The following is a 26,557-nucleotide window of genomic DNA, read 5'->3' as shown; positions in this document are numbered from 1 at the left end:
ATAGAGGAAGAAAGAATAAAGTGCTCCAAAATCTCCTGGTAGACGGCTGCATTGACCCTGGACTTAATGAAGCACAGTGGACTAACACCAGCAGATGACATGGCTCCCCAAATCAACACAGACTGTGGAAACTTCACACCGGACTTCAAGCATCTTGCAGTGTGTGCCTCTCCATTCTTCCTCCATACTCTGGGTCCTTGGTTTCCAAATGAGATGTAAACTTTGCTCTCATCAGAAGAGAGGACTTTGGACCACTGAGCAACAGACCAGGTCTGTTTTTCTTTAGCCCAGGGAAGACCCTTCTGACGTTGTTTGTTGTTCAGGAGTAGCTTGACATAAGGAATACGATATTTGAAGCCCATGCCCAGGATCCGTCTGTGTGTGGTAGCTCTTGATGCACTGACTCCAGCCTCAGTCCACTCCTTGTGAAAGTCCCCAACACTTTTGAATGGCCTTTTCCTGACAATCCTCTCCAGGCTGTGGTCATCCCTGCTGCTTGTGCACTTTTTTTCTTCCACACTTTTCCCTTCCACATAGTTTTCTATTAATGTGCTTTGATACAGCACTTTGGGAACATCCAACTTCTTTTGCGATTACCTTTTGAGGCTTTCCCTCCTTATGGAGGGTGTCAATGATGGTTTTCTGCACAACTGTCAGGTCAGCAGTCTTTCCCATGATTCTGATTCCTACTGAACCAGACTGAGAGACCATTTAAAGGCTCAGGAACCCTTTGCAGGTGTTATGGCTTAATTAACTGATTAAAGTGGGACACTTTGAGCCTAGAATATTGCACCTTTTCACAATATTCTAATTTTCTGAGATTGTGGATTTGAGGTTTCCATGAGCTGAAAGCCATAATCATTACAATTATGACAAATCATGGCTTGAACGATCTTGCTTTACATGTAATGAGTCTATCTCATATATTAGTTTCACATTTTAAGTTGCATTAGTGAAATAAATTAACTTTTGCACGATATTCTAATTTTTCGAGTTTCACCTGTATATTGTGCATACAATTTTTAATGCTAATTTTTTTTAAATCCGCCACTCTCCCTGTACATATTGTAGGAACAGAGAGGCAGTAACTGTTGAAAAATAAATAAATAAATAAATATATATATATATATATATATATATATATATATATATATATATATATAATCTCACAAAAGTGAGTACACCCCTCACATTTTTGTAAATATTTTATTACTTATACTTTGCTACAATGTAAAGTGTACAGCCTGTATAACAGTGTAAATTTGCTGTCCCCTCAAAATAACTCAACACACAGCCATTAATGTCTAAACCGTTGGCAACAAAAGTGAGTACACCCCTAAGTGGAAATAACCAAATTGGGCCCAATTAGCCATTTTCCCTCCCCAGTGTCATGTGACTCGTTAGTGTTACAAGGTCTCAGGTGTGAATGGGGAGCAGGTGTGTTAAATTTGGTGTAATCGCTCTTACACTCTCTCATACTGGTCACTGGAAGTTCAACATGGCAACTCATAGCAAAGAACTCTCTGAGGATCTGAAATAAAGAATTGTTGCTCTACATAAACATGGCCTAGGCTATAGGAAGATTGCCAAGACCCTGAAACTGAGCTGCAGCACGGTGGGCAAGACCATACAGCAGTTTCACAAGACAGGTTCCACTCAGAACAGGCCTCGCCATGGTCGACCAAAGAAGTTGAGTGCAAATGCTCAGCTTCATTTCCAAATGTTTTTTTTGGGGAAATATACGTATGAGTGCTGCCAGAATTGCTGCAGAGGTTGAAGGGGTGGGGGGTCAGCCTGTCAGTGCTCAGACCATACGCCGCACACTGCATCAAATTGGTCTGCATGGCTATCGTCCCAGAATAAAGATGATGCACAAGAAAGCCCGCAAACAGTTTGCTGAAGACAAGCAGACTAAGGACATGGATTACTGGAACCATGTCCTGTGGGCCGATGAGACCAAGATAAACTTTTTTGGTTCAGTTGGTGTCAAGCGTGGGTGGCGGCAACCAGGTGAGGAGTACAAAGACAAGTGTGTCTTGCCTACAGTCAAGCTTTGTGGTGGGAGTGTCGTGGTCTGGGCCTGCATGAGTGCTGACGGCACTGGGGTGCTACAGTTCATTGAGGGAACCATGAATGCCAACATGTACTGTGACATACTGAAGTAGAGCATAATCCCCTCCCTTCGGAGACTGGGCCGCAGTGTTGAGTTATTTTGAGGGGACAGCAAATTTACACTGTTATACAGACTGTACACTCACTACTTTACATTGTAGCAAAGTGTCATTTCTTCAGTGTTGTCACATGAAAAGATATAATAAAATATTTACAAAAATGTGAGGGGTGTAGTCACTTTTGTGAGATACTGTATATACACACACATATAAACATATATACACATACATACATATATATATACACAAATATATACATACATACACACATATAAACATATATACACATACATACATATATATACACAAATATATACAGATATATACATACATACACACATATAAACATATATACACATACATACATATATATATACACAAATATATACAGATATATACATACACACATATAAACATATATACACATACATACATATATATATACACAAATATATACAGATATATACATACATACACACATATAAACATATATACACATACATACATATATATATATATATATATACACACAAATATATACAGATATATACATACATACACACATATAAACATATATACACATACATACATATATATATATATATACACAAATATATACAGATATATACATACATACACACATATAAACATATATACACACACACACACATACATACACATATATACACACAAACACACATACACTCACAAATTGGAGTCTGGGAGATCTATTCACCTTAAAACTGAAATGTGCATGGGGACATTTCAATTTGAAGTAGAAGCATAATGCAAAAATATGCTATTAGCAAAAATGCTTCTAGCATACACAAATATGCTGTGAGGGCCCATGCACCAGTATTAAAACACCACACCTTATCAGAGTCAGCTGTGGCTTGTATGACACAAATGAAGTCTTTACAGAAGCAATACACAAAGCCCCAGCAATCTCAGCAGGCATGCCGTTCCAATATTGGTGCACAGACCCTCACAGGATATGTTCATATGCCACTGAAAAACAGTAATAGCTTTTACTAGAAGTATATTGCACAAATGCTTTTATTTCAACTTGTAATGCACCTATGCACATTTAAATGTTGTCCATTCTATCCCTTTAATGTCCCTTTAAAGAACCATTTGAAAAACAAAGCTTTGTTTATAACAACACTTAAAATTACATTTATAAAAAAAAAAATGATTCCGGTTTGAGAATTGTATTATGTTTTTTTAATGAATTCTCCATCTTACCACAACATGCAGGTCCCTTATATCTCCGATACCTCTATTGATATTCTTCTGATCATGCACAGGGAGTCTGATATTAAGGAGGTAGTATTTATGCGCCACACTTCCTAGCTCTAAAAGCGGAACAACATCGCAGTCATAAAAGCGCCCTTCATTGTCTTGCGTCTGTAACAAAAAGAAAGCAAAAAGAATGTTTACATCAGATGCAATTAATAGAAGAGGTGACATTTAGGTACAGACAGTCTGCTCTTTCCAACCAATTAAAGGGACATCATACTGTACATTTTTCTCCAATTTGTTATGTTCACAATGATTTGTTTTACCCTCTGGGGTGTATTAGATTGTTAATACTTCTTTTACATTTATTTGCTTTTTCTTTTCAGTATTGTCTGTTGTGTGTAGACATAGAGATAAAATAAAGAGACCTTAGTGTATAGAGAGAGATAGATAAGATTAGGAGGTCTGCTATTCCTTGGGGCTCAACCCATTTATATGGACATATGCTTAAAGGGACATTATACACTCATTTTTTCTTTGCATAAATGTTTTGTAGATGATCTATTTATATAGCCCTTAAAGTTTTTTGTTTTTTTTAATGTATAGTTTTGCTTATTTTTAAATAACATTACTCTGATTTTCAGACTCCTAACCAGGCCCCAGAGTTTTATGAGAATACCGTCAGCTACCTACTCCAGCTTGCTCCTGTTTGTGTAAAGGGTCTTTTCATATGCAAAAGAAGGGGGAGGGGGAGTGTCTTATTTCCCACTTGCAGTGGGCTTTCCAGCTACCTTTTCAACAGAGCTAAACTGAGAGCGTCTAAGTAAGTTTTTAAACTGTTTTATACTGGATTTTTATCATTATCTGTGCATCTTATTCTTTATAGCAGTGTCTATTACATGCAGTTATATGAAAATGAGTGTATACTGTCCCTTTAAAGAGACATGAAGGAGGCGGAGCCTGGAGCTCAAAGGAGATGGCAGCTTAATAATTGAGCTCCGTGCTGAACTGTAATAAATGTGAGCATCTAAAGGCATTAACGCCTAATTTAAACTGCTGAACACTCAGGAGACTACAGTGGGTATCGCAAAGAGCTAGCTGGAGAAATTTGAGGCGATACCGGCAATATTTCATCACGGAGCTTTATGGAGCAAACAGATGCCGATCGCCATCTTACCCACATGGCGTAGCTGTTATCGGGGGACAGCGCGCCACATAACTCAACCAACTTGAGCGCTCAAACAGTCCCTTATGCCCTGAGACACAGAAGAGGGCTCATAAGCAATCGGACACAACGGTCTCACCCTATATACCACCGTGAAGACGCTCCGGTAACGGAAACGGAGGAGGGCTAATAGGCCACAATTGAAAACGCGGTAAGAGGGTCTGGGAGTTGTATAACTTATCAGTGTGGGTCAATACACATCACCAGTCATGGCACTCATTCAAGACCACGATAGAGACACTACCAATATTTAATGAGAGCACAAATGGACCAAGCCATGCTTCATTATAAATGAACACAAACATCTGGGAATCCTTGCTCACATATAAAGGCCCAAAAGATATACTATCAGCATAACGTTAACAAGATGACTCAAAGTTTTCAAGCAGGAAACTACATTAGGCTTCCCAAAGAAATGAATTAAGCCAAAACCTACAGATACTAAGACGCAGCTCACACGCACTCCCATTGTTTATTATCTACCATAATTGCTATGTGGTTGACTGTGTTCTTGCTATAATTTTGACTATCCACCAGCATCATATTACCAGAGGGAAACATTTGATATATATTATTTTGGGCTTTGAAATGACTCTCACTTTAAATGATTGATGATCTACAGCAGAGAATTGAAAGGTTTTGCATGAAAGTCCCTAAAAGTGACCAACTATCCAGACCCTGCAGTAGCAGGTTACAGCAGCAGAGCATATCCGCCCAAAAAGGGAAATGAATTGTTAACGGCTTATTTGCAATAAACCTCTACACTAGTACTCATCCATTTGCAAGATCTAGGTACCTTAAACTACATCTATCCTTAATATCAAGACCTCAGTTAAAACCTCTTGACCTGTCTCTTGTATTCTGAACACATATTAGCTGCCTCCATACATCATGTCAGTCAGAAAGCAGAATAAAACCACCCAGGGATCTAAACCAGCAACTGCTTCTCTTTTCTTCAAGCCGTCTAGAAGTGAGAAAATGCTGGAATCGGTAAATGCAGCGGCAGAGGAAGATAATGACTCTGAGACAGACTCACAGATAAATGATGAAGACACTATCCCAGCTACAAGAGCAGACCTTAAGGCCTTGGTATCTAAGCAGGATATCAATAAGAACTTTGACAAGCTCTGGGAAAAAATAGATGCTTTTCAAAACACAGTTACAACTAGTTTAGCAGATATAAAGCAAGAAATTTCTGAGTTAGGCTCCAGAGTAACCAGCCTGGAAGAAAATGAGGCTTCTACAAATGATGAGTTAACTAATCTCACGCAAAAGGTTTCCACACAACAGCAAGAAGTAAATGAGATGCAAGACAAGCTTGAAGATCTAGAAAACAGGAGTCGCAGGTGCAACTTGAGGCTGAAGGGAATTCCAGAAACAGTCTTGACAGAAGAGCTATCAATATATCTTCGCCAACTATTTCAAGCTATTACTGGAGAAGTGAGTGAAGAGAAATTTCTAATGGAAAGGGCACACAGAGCCTTAAGACCGAAACCCAAAGAAGATACACCTCCCAGAGATGTTATCGTCAAACTTCTCAGATTCCCAGATAAAGAGGAAATACTTGCAGCAGCACGGAAACACCCCACTTTTAAGTTTCAAGGAATGGTAATACAATTCTATCAAGACCTCTGCATACGAACTCTCCTAAGGAGAAGCCAATTAAGGCCATTAACAGCACTCCTAAGAAAACATCAGATCAGATATCGGTGGGGTTTCCCTTTCTGCCTCTATATAATACATAATGGTAGATCCTTGAACCTCAAAGAAGTTACAGAAATTCCTGATATATGCCGAAGTCTACAATTAGAACCGCCAGAAATACCACAGCTAAAGGGAAGAGAAGATCTATCCCACACACAAGAGGACACATCCCACAGCCAGAGACAAAGGTGGACCAAAGTTCCCAAAAGGAAAAATAAACCTTGACATTCTCTTTCTATGAACAATCTATATTAGATGATCTATCTCAGGACTGTAGTCACACAAAAGGACAATTGAGCATGTCATGTTCAGAACATGATAACTACAGGTTTGTAAGATGCCAAATTTCACATAGTATAAATACTTACAGTTATTGCACTAAGCAACTAAGTTTTTTTGATTAAAATCTTTTTCTTTCAGGGGGGGGAGGGGGTTAAAGGTGATGTTCTCTTCTTTTTTTTCATGTTGCTCTTTCTATGCAGGACATATAGATTCAGTAGCTTCATGAGATATACCTTTGCTGGAAGATTAACTGAATTGTTTACTAATTTCTATGTTTATGTTTTTGATTTGCCGTGCCGCCTCCTTCGCCGACATATCCCATCTACCATGGGAAGTCAGCTCCACCTTTGCCTGAAGACTATCTGGTTGAACATTGTAGCATCGTACCGGGGAGAGGGGTTCCCCACCAAAGACACTGTGAGTAATGACTAACAATCTACAACTAATTTCACACAACGTCAGGGGCCTAAATACAGATACTAAACGTAGGACAGCATTGACCCAATACACCAGATTAAAAGCAAACATTGTACTGCTTCAAGAGACACACTTCACCAGAGAGGTAATTCCTAAATATTGGGCTAAGGGATATACCCAACACTTCCATTCCACATTTGACAAAAAAAAGAGAGGGGTTTCCATATTAATTCATCAATCGGTAGGATTTGTAATAGAAGACACAATTAGGGACCCAGAAGGCAGATTTCTGATACTACAGGGGAGGATACACGATAAACAGATAGTCCTATGTAATGTTTATGCTCCGAACGAATCACAGGCAGCCTTTTTTACTCGTATCTCTCAATTATTAACCCAATGGTCACAATCCAGAATTATCTTAGGGGGGGACTTTAATGTCTCTATGCATACGCACCACTGTAGCAGTAAAATCACATTATCTCAAACGCAATTACGGCATAACTCCACAGTCAAAAAGCTAAAAGAAATCTTTCTAGAACATAATGTTTTAGATTCCTGGGACACGCTATATGGTAGGACCAACGACTACACATATTACTCCAGTGCCCACAAATCCTACTCCAAATTGGATTACATTTATTTGAGCCAAACCCTAATACCAGACCTAATCTCCTCCACGATTCACGCATGCGCGTGGTCAGACCACTCAATTGTCCAAATAGATTTTAAAAAAACTTTTCAAACTAGTACAACTCGCTCTTGGACCTATGATCCATATGTACTAAAAGTCACTAAAACACGGGAGTCCTTTTCCAAGGCATTAACAGAATACTGGGATTTTAATGTAGGGACGGCCTCCAACCCAATTACCATTTGGGCAGCACATAAACCCTATCTTAGAGGCTTACTCATTAAGGAAAAATCGGCTCTCACCAGAGCCAATAGACTCCAAACAGACACCTTACAAAAGCAGATAGACATTCTCTCCAGGTCTCACCAGCAAACTCTAGCACCAGACATACTTAAACAATTACAAACTAAAAGGCAAGAATTGGCTAAAATTATGAATGACTCCTCAATAAGGTCGGCCCATAGACTAAAATCACACTATTTTCTATATTCTAACAAGCCAGACAGATATTTAGCCTACAAATTGAGGGAGAGGACCAAAACCTTTACAATCCCACTCATCCAAAAAAGTGATGGAGCAAACACCTCAAACCCCCAAGAGATTGCCGATACATTTGCACAGTACTATGCTAGTCTATATGATGGTAAAAAAACAAAACCAAACAGCAACACCATGCAATTATTGACGAGGCTTTTAGATGAAGCCAAACTTACCCCTATGGATAAAGAGGTTAGTAATAAACTAAACGCTAGGGTTACTGCTATGGAGGTCATTAATGCCATAAAAGATCTTAAACCAGGGAAAGCAGCAGGCCCAGATGGATTCCCAGGGGAATATTATCAACTATTTAGATCTATCTTAATTCCGCATATAGTTTCATTTTGTAACGACATTCTGCAAGGTAGAGAAATTCCCTTAGAAATTTTACAAGCCAAAATAGTAGTTATACCCAAACCCGGAAGAAATCCAAAACTATGCCAGAGTTATCGACCCATCTCTTTAATTAATCAGGATATCAAGATTTTTACCAAAATTTTAGCTAACAGATTAAAAATACACTTACCATCCCTGATCCACCCAGACCAAGTAGGTTTCATTCAAGATAGGGAAGCCCCAGATAATACAAGGCGCACAATCTCCCTAGTTGATTTCCTCTGCAAAACAAAAACGCCTTCTCTGGTCCTCTCATTGGACGCGGAGAAGGCGTTTGACAGGATCGACTGGAACTATATGTTAGAGGTATTAAATAGATTGGGTTTCCACGGAGAGTTCTTACAAGCTATTAAGAGTATATATTCACATCCAACAGCTAATGTTAGAATCGCGGGGTACCAATCAAAACTTATAGAGGTTCTAAACGGAACACGACAGGGCTGCCCACTCTCACCATTGTTGTTCGCAATTTGTATAGAGCCATTAGCAGCGACTATTCGCCTATCCCCAAATATCCATGGAGTTTCAATCGGGAGTCAAGAATTCAAGGTGTCATTATTTGCAGATGATGTGCTTCTCACATTAACCAAACCACTTATGTCACTTCCCAACTTATATTGGGTTCTACAGGAATACTCCGATGTATCGGGGTACAAAGTCAACTTGGAGAAATGTGAAGCGATTCCCATTGCTCTACCTAACCACACCCGAAAATTAATAGAGACAAATTTTGAATTCTCGTGGGCCAATGCAGCGATAAAATATTTAGGGATTAAATTACCAAATAATATAGCAGATCTGTATAAATTAAACTATATCCCCTTATATAAAACGATAAGAAAAGATATTAACAAATGGAAAAAAGGTGGATTCTCCTGGTATGGCCGATTATCGGCAATAAAAATGAATATTCTCCCCAAAATACTGTATCTCTTTAGAGCCCTCCCAATTAGGGTTCCCTCAACCGACTTAAAAAAATTGCAATTGGATCTGATAGGCTTTTTGAGAGGAAGTAAAAAAGCTAGAATCCCCTCACACGTACTACAACAACACAGACAATTAGGGGGAGTGGGGGTTCCAAACTTGACACACTATTACCAGGCAGCTAGACTAGCACAAACTACCCTGATGAATAAGAATTCAGATGACATAATGTGGGTAAGGGTGGAGACTTTAATGGCGGGATATAGACGACCAGAAGACTTACTGTGGGGACAATGGAAACAACCCCTTAAAGATACATCTGCCTCCATACCTACAGTAGAGATGATGCAGACCTGGACTGGGCTAACCGGTTCACTACACCTCATTCCCAAAGACTCGGTGATTAGACCACTGAGAACCCTTCTAAATGTAGACTTTCACTTACAGATCGGAAAATGGGAAAACAAAGGACTATACAGGGTCGCAGACTTCTTACATAATAATAAAATAGCTACTTACCAACAAATTCAGGATAAAATTGCACCAGAAAAATTACAGTGGTTTTTATACTTACAAGTAGCTTCAGCTATTACCAAGTTTAGAGTGCTTGGATCTGATACAAGATTAACCACCCTTGAACATTTATGTAACACAACACAGAGACCCAAAAAAGCAATCTCTGCAATATATTTAACACTTCAGAAAGCTAAACTTACCTCTAAGACAGCTATTATGACGAAATGGGAAGAGGAACTAAATATAAATCACAAACTAGAAGACTGGGAAATCATTTTACACACATCTAGTAAAGGGCTAATTGGTGCAGACTTTAGAGAGAATAGTATTAAAACGTCATTTCGATGGTATCTCACCCCTATCATCACCTCGCATTACACCCAAAGAGGTAATAAGATGTGTTACAGAGGCTGTGCTGAAACAGGTACATACATGCATATGTGGTGGGATTGCCCTCAGGTTAATCAAATATGGTCTAAGCTATCTGAACTTCTTAGTGAAGTCCTCTCTGAAACTATCTCCCTCTCTGCTTCACAAGCACTATTAAATTATAGGGTAAGACCGTTTAATGCAGCTATTAACACGTTTATTCGCATTCTATGTACAGCAACTAGAATATGTGTTGCAAGACACTGGAAGATAGGGGTACCCTCTTGGGGGGAAGTCATAGACAAGATCCAAATCACCTATAAAATGTCGGAGACGATAGCCTTTATTCAGAGTAGTCAAGACCAATTTTTCAAGGTGTGGAATTACTGGATTTTAGCTGGCCACTAACGATCTAGACTCCCAAAGACGACCAACCAAGCAACAGGTAGAATGGGTGTGGGAGAAAATTCATAAGATACTAGAGAAGGTAAAATGACTTAGAGACTCGGACTGGACCTAATACTGGGGGGGACTCCTCTCCCAGGTTCGGCGATGGAGGAGAGGCGCGGCAGGCAAGTTGGATATGGTTTTTGTTTTTTAAGAAAAAGTTATTGTTTGTTGAAAAGTTGTTAAAGGGGAGATACTACAAACATACACAAAATGAATGTCGGGGGTGGGGAGGGGAGAGGGGAAAGAAACTACCTTGTATATCTTGGTTTATTTTATGTCCTTTTCCCATGCTCCTACTCTCCAAACCCCGATAGTATTATATAGATATGTAACATTGCAAGCTTCACAGTCTAGATCGATACAACACTCTCTGTTGGACTTGCTGATTCAATGGTCATTCGATTGATATCTCCACTCTTGACAGATTACTGTTGGACTATTTGTTATTCATCTGGGGACAAGGGGAGAACTGCGATATATAAGTCAAAGTAATGTGGCTTGTAATTTTCTATGTGTATGACAATAAAAAAACTATTTCAATTAAAGAGACATGAAACCCACATTTCTTTCTTTCATAAATAATTTTAATGTGCAATGTCCCTTTAAACCACATATAGGCCTGAAGCCAAACTTGAACATTTGCTATTTTTCACTGCTGCTGTTTAAATTATTAAATTAGTTCCACAGGGTTTTGTAAGATATAAATATTTCTTCTGTAACAGACTTCCATTCCCTCTGTAAAAGAAATGTATGGAACACGGGCCTCAATTTTATAAATGTAAGCTAGTTGGTTTTCATATGCATTAATTAATGTTTTCAAAATGACTTTACTCTGGAAATCCATCACAAAATGTTAAAATAAGTTTCCATTTGAATCTACACACATCCTATTATATAAAAGGCCAAGTAAGTTTGTCCGAAGCCGTCATGCGCAGTAGAGACAGCGCAAGGACCAACACACCTGGCCTTACCCGACAATCCATGCTGTTTGCGGGGCAAGTGGGCGTGGCCGGACGGGAGCGTGGGCGGACATGGCAGAGGCGTGGCCGTGTGCAGTCAGCACGACAGAGAGGGGGAGAGAAATAGAGAGGGGGAGAGACAAAAAGAGATAGGAAGGAAAGAGCAGAAGAGAGGGGAAAGAGCAGAAGAGAGGGGACCGTGCAGAAGAGAGGGGGGAGAGAGAGCAAAAGAGAGGGGGAGAGAGAGAGCAAAAGAGAGGGGGAGAGAGAGAGCAAAAGAGAGGGGGAGAGAGAGAGCAAAAGAGAGGGGGAGAGAGAGAGCAAAAGAGAGGGGGAGAGAGAGAGCAAAAGAGAGGGGGGAGAGAGAGAGCAAAAGAGAGGGGGAGAGAGAGAGCAAAAGAGAGGGGGAGAGAGAGAGCAAAAGAGAGGGGGAGAGAGAGAGCAAAAGAGAGGGGGAGAGAGAGAGCAAAAGAGAGGGGGAGAGAGAGAGCAAAAGAGAGGGGGAGATAGAGAGCAAAAGAGAGGGGGAGAGAGAGAGCAAAAGAGAGAGGGAGAGAGAGAGCAAAAGAGAGGGGGGAGAGAGAGAGCAAAAGAGAGGGGGAGCAAAAAAGAGAGGGGGAGAGAGGGAGCAAAAAAGAGAGGGGGAGAGAGGGAGCAAAAAAGAGAGGGGGAGAGAGGGAGCAAAAAAGAGAGGGGGAGAGAGGGAGCAAAAGAGAGGGAGAGAGAGCACAAAAGAGAGGGGGAGAGAGCACAAAAGAGAGGGGGAGAGAGCACAAAAGAGAGGGGGAGAGAGCAAAAGAGAGGGGGAGAGAGCAAAAGAGAGGGGGAGAGAGCAAAAGAGAGGGGGAGAGAGCAAAAGAGAGGGGGAGAGAGAACAAAAGAGGGGGAGAGAGAACAAAAGAGGGGGAGAGAGCACAAAAGAGAGGGGGAGAGAGCACAAAAGAGGGGGAGAGAGCACAAAAGAGGGGGGGAGAGCACAAAAGAGAGGGGGAGAGAGAGAGCAAAAGAGAGGGGGAGAGAGAGAGCAAAAGAGAGGGGGAGAGAGAGAGCAAAAGAGAGGGGGAGAGAGAGAGCAAAAGAGAGGGGGAGAGAGAGAGCAAAAGAGAGGGGGAGAGAGAGAGCAAAAGAGAGAGGGAGAGAGAGCAAAAGAGAGGGGGAGAGAGAGAGCAAAAGAGAGAGGGAGAGAGAGAGCAAAAGAGAGGGGGAGAGAGAGAGCAAAAGAGAGAGGGAGAGAGAGAGCAAAAGAGAGGGGGAGCAAAAAAGAGAGGGGGAGAGAGGGAGCAAAAAAAGAGAGGGGGAGAGAGGGAGCAAAAAAAGAGAGGGGGAGAGAGGGAGCAAAAGAGGGGGAGAGAGGGAGCAAAAGAGAGGGAGAGAGAGCACAAAAGAGAGGGGGAGAGAGCACAAAAGAGAGGGGGAGAGAGCAAAAGAGAGGGGGAGAGAGCAAAAGAGAGGGGGAGAGAGCAAAAGAGAGGGGGAGAGAACAAAAGAGGGGGAGAGAGCACAAAAGAGGGGGAGAGAGCACAAAAGAGAGGGGGAGAGAGCACAAAAGAGAGGGGGAGAGAGCACAAAAGAGAGGGGGAGAGAGCACAAAAGAGGGGGAGAGAGCACAAAAGAGGGGGAGAGAGCACAAAAGAGAGGGGGAGAGAGCACAAAAGAGAGGGGGAGAGAGCACAAAAGAGAGGGGGAGAGAGCACAAAAGAGAGGGGGAGAGAGCACAAAAGAGAGGGGGAGAGAGCACAAAAGAGAGGGGGAGAGAGCACAAAAGAGAGGGGGAGAGAGCACAAAAGAGAGGGGGAGAGAGCACAAAAGAGAGGGGGAGAGAGCACAAAAGAGAGGGGGAGAGAGCACAAAAGAGAGGGGGAGAGAGAGAGAGAGCAAGGGGTGGGACCACTGTACTGCAAAAAATGGCCCGGGTGTACGGGCTTTAGGACTAGTCTGACATAATAGACTAGTTATAAAAGTATACAACCAATCTATTTAAAGGGCATGAAGCCAAATATTTATTTTATGATTAAGATACAATTTAAAAAAAAAATCCAATCCATTGTTATCAAATTCATTATTGTGCCCTCTTTCCATGTAATTTAGCACTGAAAATTAAAGCTTTTCTTATTCTCGGCTGACTATTCCTGCTATATATCTACATAACTACAAAAACAGTGTGCTCTATACTAGCAGTATGACCATAGTTAGCCTTGTTGTCTGCAGACTAAACCTCAGATTGGCTCTTCCCAATAAGGAAAATGGTGGCTTGAGTTTGGCTATTGAAAAAAATTGCGGTAAAAAGGATGTTACTTTGTTTTAAAAACAGTTTAAAACGTTTAGACTTGGCTGATGGGTTATTGGACAGCAATACTACGGAAAGGTCTTTAATAACAATGCGTTTACTGTCACTTTAAAGGGAGACTAAAGGCAAAATTAAACTTCCATGATTCAGATGGGTCATACAGTTTTACAATAATTTCCAATTTACTTCCATTATTAAATTGTGCACAGCCTTTTTATATACACACACTTCCTGAGGAACCAGCTCCTACTGAGCATGTGCAACAATTCAGTCATATACTAGTCTGTGATTGGCTGATGGCTATTACATGATACAGGGGGCCGGCAAATGGGGGGGGGGGGGGGGAAATCTGTCAAAAAACAAACAAACTACTACTTATTTGATATTCATAGTAAGTGTTATTGCATTGTCTTTTTATTGTGCACGAGTTAATTATATAATTCCACTGTATTTAATGGTCCATTCTTGCAAAACTGATGCCATATAGCGCTCTAGACAAATGCACGCTACCTACCCAGGTATGCTCTTCAACCAAAGATGCCAAGAGAATTAAATAACATTTGAGAATAAGAAAATCATAGTTTTTATTGTCTTTTTTAAATTCTACACACTGTCTGAATCATGAAGAAAGAAGAAAAAAAAAAAAAAAAAAAAGGTTTCGGTTTCATGTCCCTTTAAATCAGGCTTTCCAATATAGGGTATGGTGGGTCAAAATTCATCCTACCAGGGCTTTCTATATTATGTCCTACATTTTGTGTTCAACTAGGAAGGATTTGATCTTACAATAATAATTTGACCCTACTAGCTACAAACATGCACTGAGGAGGGGCAGATGCTTAAAGGGACATGAAACACATTTTTTTTTCTTTCACAATTTAGATAGACCACACAATTTTAAACTACTTTCCAATTTAGATCAAATTTGCTTCATTTTGTTGGTATACTTTGAGCAGTAATGCCCTACTTGGAGCTTGATGAACACATTAAGTGAACCAATGACAAGAGGCATATATGCCTGAATCATGTGTTTAATTTTGACTTTACTGTCCCTTTAATGTAACCATGCACATACTAGCAATAGTTCACAAAAAAAAAAAACAGATTTTCTAAACTATTGCAGTTTGGCACATAGTAAATTAAGAGCAGTCAAGGAAAGAACTATGATCTGCCAACCCCTGCTTACACATGATGAACAAATTACAGCCACACATTTTAGAAGATGATGTACTAACCTTTGTGACTGGAAATGTGCATTTAAGTTTTCTTTGTTCCATAGATCTCGCTAAATCTTTCCACTCCTCGTGTGGGTCATCACGGTATCCCATAGCAACATCAAAAGTAACCATTGCATTTTCCTCTGAAATAAAAAAAAATATGTCACATCATTTTACAGCTTAGAGGGATACAAAACCCAAATGATTTATTTCATGATTCAGATAGAGTATGCAATTTTAAGCAACTTTCTATTTTACTCCTATTATCAATTTTTCTTTGTTTTCTTGCTATCTTTATTTAAAAAAGCAGGAATGTAAGCTTAAGAGCCGTCCCATTTTAGGTTCAGCACCCAGGATAGCGCTTGCTGATTGGTGTCTAAATGTAGCCACGAATCAGCAAGCACTACCCAGGTGCTGAAACAAAAATGAGACGGCTCCTAACCTTACATTTCTGCTTTTTCAAATAAAGATAGCAAGAGAACGAAGAAAAATGAATTGTAGGAGTAAATTAGAAAGCTGCTTAAAATTGCCTGCTCTATCTAAATCATGAAAGAAGAAAAGTGGGTTTTGTATCCCTTTAAACAAAACATTGAACATTTTTACTTATTGATATAATACACAGTACAATATGCCATAGTCGCAGTAGTGCACAGCTGCCACAACCTATACCCAGGATGGAGAGCGAGGTGAGCAATTCTGCCAACAGGAATGACATCTCTGGAGAGAATACAGCTCTTCAAATAAAAATAAAGACAAAAATATACCATGAAATTACTTTTCCATTATAGTCAAGTCATTCTTTCAGCAAAGTTACTGGTCCCATTACACAGCTACAAATTTGTTTCATTAGTGTCTGAATATTCTGATGGGCGTTCACTAATGGGGCCGATCACTATGGGAGAGGTAGATTTGTTGTGGTTTTGTGTAGTTTCTAAAGAAAATGAAACATGGGAACTGCCTAATTTATATTATATTCATAGTTTCAAACCAAGTACACAGATCTTCATTACTCACTTAAAGGGACATGAAACACAAACATTTTCTTTCATGATTTAGGTAGAACATACAATTTTAAACAACTATACAGTTTACTTCTATTATCAAATTTGCTTCATTCTCTTGGTATCATTTCTTGAAGGAGCAGCAATGCACTACTGGTTTCCAACTAAACACATGGGTGAGCCAATGACAATTGTTATATATATGCAGCCACCAATCACCAACTAGAACCTTGGTTCTTTGCTGCTTCTGAGCTTGCCTAGATAAAACTTTCAGCAAAGGATAACAAAGAGAAGGAAGGAAAATAAATAATAGAAGTAAATTGGAATATTATTTAAAACGGCCTGCTCTTTCTCAGTCATGAAAGAAAAAAATGTGGGTTTCATGTCCCTTTAAGATCATGTGGATTTGCCCCAAGGTAGAGGTTTTGCAGTATTTTTGCTATTTTTATATCTTGTTTTACAAATGTATGTGCTGGTCTAAACTTTTTTGTTAGGTGAGATGTACCACTTCAGTACTGTAACCTTAAAGGGACAGTATACACCAATTTTCATTTAACTGCATGTAACAGACACAACTATAAAGAATAATATGCACAGATACTGTAACTTACTCAGAAACTCCCAATTTAACACTGTTAATTAGATAAACCTGGAACACCCACTGAAAGGGGCTGAGAGCAGACCCTCACCCCTCTCCTGCATATAAATAGACCCATTATACAAACAGAAGCAGTCTGAAGTCTGTATACATCAGTGTACATCTAAACCTTTCGGGAACATTTTCTGTTTTTGTATCAAGAAGTAATTTGTTCTTTTTTTTCTATTTGAAAAACATTCTTAGATGCTTCACTGTATTTTGTCTATGGGGTCAATTTATCAAAGGCTGTCGACAGCCTTTGAGCCCCTCTGGCTGTAGGTTCCCACACGATTACCTGCACACCATATTTAACAAGCAGCGGTCATCAGACCCCTGCTTTGCTAACCCCTTCGCCACCTCTTGTTTGGCGAAATCCAATCTCCCTGGTCTTTTCCGACCAGGGAGATTGACAGCTCCTGCCCACGCGTGAATAGCTGTGCGTGGGCAGGGGGCGGGATTGCACGCGAGCAAAAAATAGCGCTCGTGTGCAATGCTGAATTCCTCCAGGAGAATTCAGACCGACAGAGGCGAGCTGCGGCTGACAGGGGCGCGTATATGCACCCCTGTCTGCCTCAGCTTGATAAATTGCCCCCTAAGAGTAGCTAATAACCACTGTTTATAAATAGTGGTCACAGGTCAGCAAGGGACATTCTACTTTTTAACTTTGAAATCAGGAACTTGTGAGGCTAAGCTTAAAAAATAAACCATCAGTCAAAGTTTTCAAAATCTCGTAACAGTTTTATTTATTTTTTCCAGGGACACTAAACTCAAAATTAAACTTCTATGATGCAGATAGATCATGCAGTTTTAAAAAAAAACTTTACAATTTTGCACATTCTTTTCATATACACACTTTGAGACACTAGCTCCTACTGAGCATGTGCACAAGTCCATAGGGTGTATGTATACTAGCCTGTGATTGGATGATGGCTTTCACATGATACAGGGGTAGGCAAATGGAGAAAACAAAATTTGTCAGAAAAAAAATTATCTACTGCTTATTTGAAATTCAGAGAAAGTGTGATTGCGTTGTCTTTTTATTATGCAATTCTAATGTATTTAGTTGTCCTTTAAAGAATAGTTCAGGATTACAAGGAGACCAAGACAACAATTACATACACCATATTGAAGACAATGGATTCAAAGTGTGAAATGAATGAAACACGGGCACTGGATCCTATCATGTAGTTAATCAATTATATGTAACCATGACAACCTAGCCAGATCTCAGGTGACAAGAGGATTCCAAATAATATATAGCTAACATACTGTTTGTTCTGTTGAATATGATCAATAAATGTCTCTGTGTATTGCGAGTCTCTTGCAAGGTTATTTAAAATGTAGAGTTTTTTTTTTTAATAAATCAACAAAACAATAACAAACACCCTAGCAAAGTAACACACCTCCATGCCCACATTGGCTCCACCAAATAAGGAAAATGTTAAGTGAAGTTTGGCTATTGAAAAATAATTGCAGTAAAAACAATGTAATTTTAAACAACTTTCCAATTTACTTTTATCATTAAATTTGCTTTGTTCTCTTGATATTCTTAGTTGAAAGCTGAACCTAGGTAGGTTCATATGCTTATTTCTAAGCCCTTGAAGGCCACCTCTTATCTAAATGCATTTGACAGTGTTTCACAGCTAGAGGGCATTAGTTCATGTGTACCATGTAAATAACATTGTGCTCACGCTTGTGGAGTTATTTAAGAGTCAGCACTGATTGCCTGAAATGCAAGTCTGTCAAAAGATCTGAGATAAGGGAGCAGTCTGGAGAGTCTTAGATACACTGTAATCACAGGGGTAATAAGGGTATTAATATAACTGTGTTGGTTATGCAAAACTGAGGAATAAGTAATAAAGGGATTCTCTATGTTTTTTAAAAAATTACATTTTGGTGATTACTGTCCCTTTAAACTAAGCATCCGTATAACACGGATGAGCCATTGTTCACAAGTCCCCCTCTCCTCTATGTCCCAGAAGTCTGATGGCATGAATTACCATAATCTGGTGTGGAAAAATACAATTTTATCAGAAAGGGGATCAAGTTACTAGTTTGTTAATGTTAAATAATAGTGGAAAATGTATTTCTTCATCATCTTCTGCAATTTCTTACTAGCCTGAAACTAACCCCCACACCATCCCTGATTATATTTTTTTTTCCTGATAATTTTAGTTTTAGCTTAGAAGAAAAAAAAGAAACGTTATTGTAAACTTGGCATGAGGAAACGCTCTTTCCCCTACATATGAACATAGAGCCAACAATTATCATGCATACAATAATGGTGAATAGACAGAGTATTCTTAGCATCTGCAGAATTGCTTTCATTTGTTTGCTCTGACAAAACAAACTGATGGCTCACTCATAATCCTAAAAAGATAAATAGTTTCCTGATGTTTTGATTAGACGCACAAGAAAAGCAATAACTGATTTCCATATGGTAATATCAAAAAGGAAACATTGTACGTCACAATGCCAAAATTGACAATATTCCCAAGAAAGGATTTTCTAATAGCTGGTACATTGCATTAAAGGTATAAATATAGAAGTATTAAAGGGACAGTAAAGTCAAAATTAAATGTTCCCGATTCGTATAAGGCATGCAATTTTAAGCAACTTTCCAATTTCTAATGTACTCCTATTATCAATTTTTCTTTGTTCTCTTGGTATCTATATTTGAAACACAGGAATGTAAGCTTAGGAGCCAGCTCATTTTTGGTTCAGTATCCTGGGTAGTGCTTTCTGATTGGTGGCTACATTTAGCCACCAATCAGCAAGCACTACGCACACGCTTGTTTGGAGTGATTGCCATGTCCTGCTCTAGCGCAATTCCTTGTGTAGGAGAAGGGGGCCGCATTTAAGAAACCTCTTTTTCCGTGCAATGTAGCATCTCAAGTGGAAATTGCAGGCGGACAGGTTTACTACTTGCAAACCTGTTTGTTTGCAGTGATGATACATTTTATCCTAAAGAGTTTGTTTTAAAAAAAATTTCCACCCAACTGAACCACTTTACAGACTTGCATGGAGTGGCTTTATTGTGAAAAACTGGTAGCAGCAGTGGGATTAGTTAACCCTGTATATGACAAAGAGGACCACTTAAAAGCCACCTTTGTCAGACTCTACACAGTGTACATAGTAGCTAATATGAGTAAAAGGACTCTAAACAAGGTGGATATCTGGTAGCTGGGATCATCATGGATATTGCAGGTATATCATATTTGGCCCAACCTGCTTTATTTTAATTAGCAAGCTACTTACTAGGAATAATATATCCTATAAACAAAAACCTTATTTCTTTTCAATGTCGGGGGGGGGGGGGGGGGGGGGGGAGCTGGGACTGGGAGGCCTAGGCTTAGTGAAGGAGAATTATGGACAGTCACTGTTAGACTGTGGGTGGAGTCAGAGTAGGCTGTGGGCGTGGTTGGGAAAATCCCTGAATACTACAAAGCTGCAGGAAAAACAGCAAGGCAGAGCTCCCAAACCGTGACAATCACTTAATATGGAAGACAGTTGGAAGCTCTGTTTATAAGGTTGATATGAATACATAATTTCCCCGTTATGTAGAATCCACATTTTTAAGAACTTGCCATTTATCCTTGTTTAAAAGGGACAGTGTACTGTGACTGTGTTCTCTTTAATGTGTTCCCAATGATCCATTGTGCCTGCTGGAGTTTACTAAATTGTTTACAAATAGCTTTAACTTGATTTTGTCATTTTATATAGTTGCTTTTGCCTATACTGAAAATGTAAAATACTTTTGGTACTTGCTATAGAAAAGTTATGTAAACAAAAGTGGTTTATAAATAAGTCTCTCATTAATGGGAAACCAATTATATAATATATCTCTTTAACGCAAAATAAGCTAAAGAACAATAGCTCCTAAACTTTTCTTTTTAGATTCTTCTAAAATCATCTCTAAATAAATCTAAAAAAATAATCATGATTGGCTGCTAAGTATTTGGGTATATTTGTAACAATTTTTCAACACCTGCCTAAAGTATTAGTCATTTTTGGTTCCAGGAGAGCTAAATACCAGGTTGCAATGAACAAACAATGTTTCACAGGGCAGTTTTATTATTGCTGGAGGAAATCCAATGTCATTTTGTAGACAGTATGACTTTTTATACAGGGCTGGTGAGCAAACCTCATTACACGGGGATGAAATAGCTTCTATTTAAAGATGTTACAGCTTTAATCATGACAAAATAAACAATACAGGACACAAAAAGCATGGAACGGACTAAAAACAAAACAAAAACAAAGATGGTCTGATGTTCTGTAAGTGGGGTGCGAGTGGGATTGTGATAAAAACATCTGTGCTATATATTTACACTGTGATGGGTTTTGTGGCCAAAAGACCGGAAGAAACTGAATGACAAAATAAATAACAGAAAGGGGCTGTGCAATTGGCAACATATGGGGCACATTTGGATTACAAAGCAGTTTATTTCAACCTCAGGCCACAGAGCAACTTTCCAATTTTTCCAATTCCATAACAGCACAGAGCGGTCACAAAATAAGAAATGATGAGGAATAATGCAGAAAGGAGATGAAATGTATTTTGCAAAAAAATGGTGCAATTTAGTGCTTAAAATGGATAGGAAAGTCCAAATTAAACTTACGTGATTCACACAGAGCATGTCATTTTAAGACACTTAATTCACTTCTATTTTAAAATGTGCTTCGTTCTCTTAGTATCCCTTGTTGAAAATGAATATGCACATATCATAGTGGGAGCTGCTGCTAATTGGTGCCTGCACACATTTGTCTCTTGTGATTGGCTAACTAGATGTGTTCAGCTAGCTGCTAGTAATGCAATACTATTCCTTCAGCAATGGATAACAAGAGAATGATGCAAATTTGGTAATAGAAGTAAATTGGAAAGTTCTTTAAAATTGTGTGTTCTATCTTAATAATAAAATTAATTTTTTGGGTTTACTATACCTTTAAGACAGATGGACACATTCCTAAACCTATCTAGGTATGCTTTTCAACAAAGGATTCCAAGAGTACAAAGTAAATTTGATAATACAAGTGAGTATAAAAGCATCTTAAAATTGCCTGCTCTATCTGAATCATGAAACATTAATTTTGGCTTTTGTATCCCTTTAAAAGAAAGTCAAAATTAAACTGATTCAGATAGAACATGTCATTTTAAGATGCTTTTATACTCACTTGTATTATCAAATTAAATTTGTTTTCTTTTGTATCCTTTGTTAAAAAACCAACCCAAGTAGGCTAAGTAGCAACAGTGTACTACTAGGAGCTAGCTGGCGAATGGTGCCCTCTTGTCATTGCCTCACCAGACGTGTTCAGCTAGTTTCGACTTGGGTATTACTGCTCAGAAGCTGACTTTACCTATGTGTTTAATATGGGTTAAATGGACAGTCTACTTTAATTTTTTTTATATATATAGATAATCCCTTTATTAGCCATTCCCCTGTTTTTCATAACCAACACAGTTATATTAACCCCTTAACTACCAAGACTCTCAGAGAAAAACGCCCAAAATACTGAGAATTTTTATCATTTTTGCTATCACTGCATTTAAAGGGACATAATACTCATATGCTAAATCACTTGAAACTGATGCAGTATAACTGTAAAAAGCTGACAGGAAAATATCACCTGAGCATCTCTATGTAAAAAAGGAAGATATTTTACCTCACAATCTCCTCAGCTCAGCAGAATAAGTTCTGTGTAAAAAGTTATACTTCACCTGCTCCCAGCTGCAGGTAAAAATAAAAAATAAATGAACAGCAGCCAATCAGCATCAGCAGTGCTGAGGTCATGAACTCTTTTACTGTGATCTCATGAGATTTGACTTAACTCTCATGAGATTTCATTGTAAACTTCCTTACACTGAATAGGGGGCTCATCCTTTCAGCTGTCCCGGGACAGACATACTAATTTGCTGCTTAGAAGTCCTTTACAATGAGATGTGGCTGCTGAGAAACTTTTGAGGTAAAAACTAAATTTATGCTTACCTGATAAATTACTTTCTTTTACGATATGACAAGTCCACGGATCTCATCCTTACTTGTGGGATATTAACTTCCTGTTAGCAGGAGGTTAAAGTGTCAGTAAACCTAAAAAATGATGTTATATAATTCTGCACATTATATTAGTGCTATCGTTATAAAAGCTTATACTCCCTTTTAATTTTTTTAAAATATGTCAGTTTTTAAGACCCGCTTTTATTACACAGCGCATCGGGCCAGCTGTATAGTCACAGCCCGACCGCGCCATAACACCAAGTGCAGCTCGCTCCTGCTCTGTCTGACAGCAGGAGCGAGCTGCACTTAGTGTTATGGCGCGGTCGGGCCGGGCTGTGACTATACAGCTGGCCCGATGCGCTGTGTAATAAAAACAGACCCGCTCAGAAGAGCGGGTCTGAAAAAAACGGACATATTTTAAAAAAATTAAAAGGGAATTTAAGCTTTTATAACGATAGCACTTATATAATGTTATATAATTCTGCACTATGTGCAGAATTATATAACATTATTTTTTAGGTTTACTGTCCCTTTAATATCCCACAAGTAAGGATGAAATCCGTGGACTCGTCATATCTTTGTAAAAGAAATATCTTTCATTTTTACATAGAGATGTTCAGGTGATATCTTCTAGTCCGCTTTTTACAGCTATACTGCATCACTTTCAATTGTTTAAACATTTGGGTATTATGGCCCTTTAAACAGAAATAAAGCCTAGGGTTTTTGTTTTTTTATTTACCTGTCAAAACTATATATATATATTTTTTAAATAGACAACCCAAGGTATTGCTCTAGGCCCATTTTGGTATTTGTCATGCCACCATTTCACTGCAAAATGTGATCAAATATAAATTGTTAATTTTTTCACAACCTTTGGGTTTCACACTGAAATTATGAAGATTCTCTGGGATCCCTTTGTTCAGAAATAGCAGACAAATATGGCTTTGCCATTGCTTTTTGATAATTAGATGGCCTCTAATTGCAGCTGCGCCCCACATGTCTATTATTCTGAAGCTCTCAGTTTAGCTCCGTTGAAAAGGTTACTGAAACACCCACTGCAAGTAGTAAATAAGATACTCCCCCTTCTTTTGCATATGAAAAACATAATTTATGTAAGAACTTACCTGATAAATTCATTTCTTTCATATTAGCAAGAGTCCATGAGCTAGTGACGTATGGGATATACATTCCTACCAGGAGGGGCAAAGTTTCCCAAACCTCAAAATGCCTACAAATACACCCCTCACCACACCCACAATTCAGTTTAACGAATAGCCAAGAAGTGGAGTGAAAAGAAAGGAGCGAAAGCATCAAAAAATAAGGAATTGGAATAATTGTGCTTTATACAAAAAAATCATAACCACCACAAAAAAGGGTGGGTCTCATGGACTCTTGCTAATATGAAAGAAATTAATTTATCAGGTAAGTTCTTACATAAATTATGTTTTCTTTCATGTAATTAGCAAGAGTCCATGAGCTAGTGACGTATGCGATAGCAGATACCCAAGATGTGGAACTTCCACGCAAGAGTCACTAGAGAGGGAGGGATAAAATAAAGACAGCCAATTCCGCTGAAAAATAATCCACAACCCAAATCAAAAAAATGAAATAATAAGCAGCAGAATCAAACTGAAACAGCTGCCTGAAGTATTTTTCTACCAAAAACTGCTTCTGAAGAAGAGAAAACATCAAAATGGTAGAATTTAGTAAAAGTATGCAAAGAAGACCAAGTTGCTGCTTTGCAAATTTGATCAACAGAAGCTTCATTCCTAAAAGCCCAGGAAGTAGAAACTGACCTAGTAGAATGAGCTGTAATCCTTTGAGGCGGGGACTTACCCGACTCTACATAGGCATGATGAATCAAAGATTTTAACCAAGATGCCAAAGAAATGGCAGAAGCCTTCTGACCTTTCCTGGAACCAGAAAAGATAACAAATAGACTAGAAGTCTTTCTAAAACCTTTAGTAGCTTCAACATAATATTTCAAAGCTCTAACTACATCCAAAGAATGTAAAGATTTTTCCAGAGAATTCTTAGGATTAGGACACAATGAAGGGACAACAATCTCTCTACTAATGTTTTTAGAATTCACAACCTTAGGTAAAAATTTAAATGAAGTCTGCAACACTGCCTTATCCTGATAAAATATCAGGAAAGGAGATTCACAAGAAAGAGCAGATAACTCAGAAACTCTTCTAGCAGAAGAGATGGCTAAAAGGAACAACACTTTCCAAGAAAGTAATTTAATATCCAGAGAATGCATAGGTTCAAACGGAGGAGCCTGTAAAGCCCTCAGAACCAAATTAAGACTCCATGGAGGAGAGATTGACTTAATGACAGGCTTGATACGAACCAAAGCCTGTACAAAACAATGAATATCAGGATGATTAGCAATCTTTCTGTGAAAAAGAACAGAAAGAGCAGAGATTTGACCTTTCAAAGAGCTTGCAGACAAACCCTTATCCAAACCATCCTGAAGAAACTGTAAAATTCTAGGAATTCTAAAAGAATGCCAAGAGAATTTATGAGAAGAACACCAAGAAATGTAAGTCTTCCAGACTCGATAATAAATCTTTCTAGACACAGATTTACGAGCCTGTATCATAGTATTAATCACTGAGTCAGAGAAACCTCTATGACTAAGAATCAAGCGTTCAATCTCCATACCTTCAAATTTAATGATTTGAGATCCTGATGGAAAAATGGGCCTTGAGATAGAAGGCCTGGCCTTAACGGAAGTGTCCAAGGTTGGCAACTTGCCATCCGAACAAGATCCGCATACCAAAACCTGTGAGGCCATGCTGGAGCCACCAGCAATACAAACGAACGTTCCATTAGAATTTTGGAAATCACCTTTGGAAGAAGAACTAGAGGCGGAAAGATATAAAGCAGGTTGATAATTCCAAGGAAGCGACAGCGCGTCCACTGCTTCCGTCTGAGGATCCCTGGATCTTGACAGATACCTGGGAAGTTTCTTGTTTAGATGAGAGGCCATCAGATCTATTTCTGGAAGTCCCCAGATTTGAACAATCTGAAGAAATACCTCTGGGTGAAGAGACCATTCGCCCGGATGTAACGTCTGGCAACTGAGATAATCCGCTTCCCAATTGTCTACACCTGGGATGTGAACCGCAGAGATTAGACAGGAGCTGGATTCCGCCCATATAAGTATCCAAGATACTTCTTTCATAGCCTGAGGACTGTGAGTCCCACCTTGATGACTGACATACGCCACTGTTGTGACATTGTCTGTCTGAAAACAAATAAACGATTCTCTCTTCAGAAGAGGCCAGAACTGAAGAGCTCTGAAAATCGCACGGAGTTCCAAAATGTTGATTGGTAATTTCGCCTCCTGAAATTCCCAAACCCCCTGCGCTGTCAGAGATCCCCATACAGCTCCCCAACCTGAAAGACTCGCATCTGTTGAGATTACAGTCCAGGTTGGACGAACAAAAGAGGCCCCTTGAATTAGACGATGGTGATTCAACCATCAAGTCAGAGAAGATCGAACATTGGGATTTAAGGATATTAATTGTGATATCTTTGTATAATCCCTGCACCACTGGTTCAGCATACAAAGCTGAAGAGGTCTCATGTGA

The 26,557-nt window shown here is 39.0% G+C and overlaps 1 protein-coding gene across 1 annotated transcript in view; it reads right to left on the bottom strand.

The window, feature by feature from the left end:
* WLS (Wnt ligand secretion mediator) overlaps nucleotides 1–26,557 on the bottom strand; it is a 102,298-nt gene that overhangs the window by 29,869 nt on the left and 45,872 nt on the right. The window contains exons 3-4 of the mRNA XM_053693372.1: nucleotides 15,343–15,467; nucleotides 3,417–3,578 (exon numbers count right to left, since the gene is read on the bottom strand). Coding sequence (XP_053549347.1) covers nucleotides 3,417–3,578; nucleotides 15,343–15,467 — 287 coding nt within the window. The remainder of the gene's footprint in view (nucleotides 1–3,416; nucleotides 3,579–15,342; nucleotides 15,468–26,557) is intronic.

The sequence above is a fragment of the Bombina bombina genome, chromosome 10 (genome assembly GCF_027579735.1).
Source record: "Bombina bombina isolate aBomBom1 chromosome 10, aBomBom1.pri, whole genome shotgun sequence".
NCBI lineage: Eukaryota > Metazoa > Chordata > Amphibia > Anura > Bombinatoridae > Bombina > Bombina bombina.
This window is presented reverse-complemented; position numbering and strand designations above follow the sequence as displayed.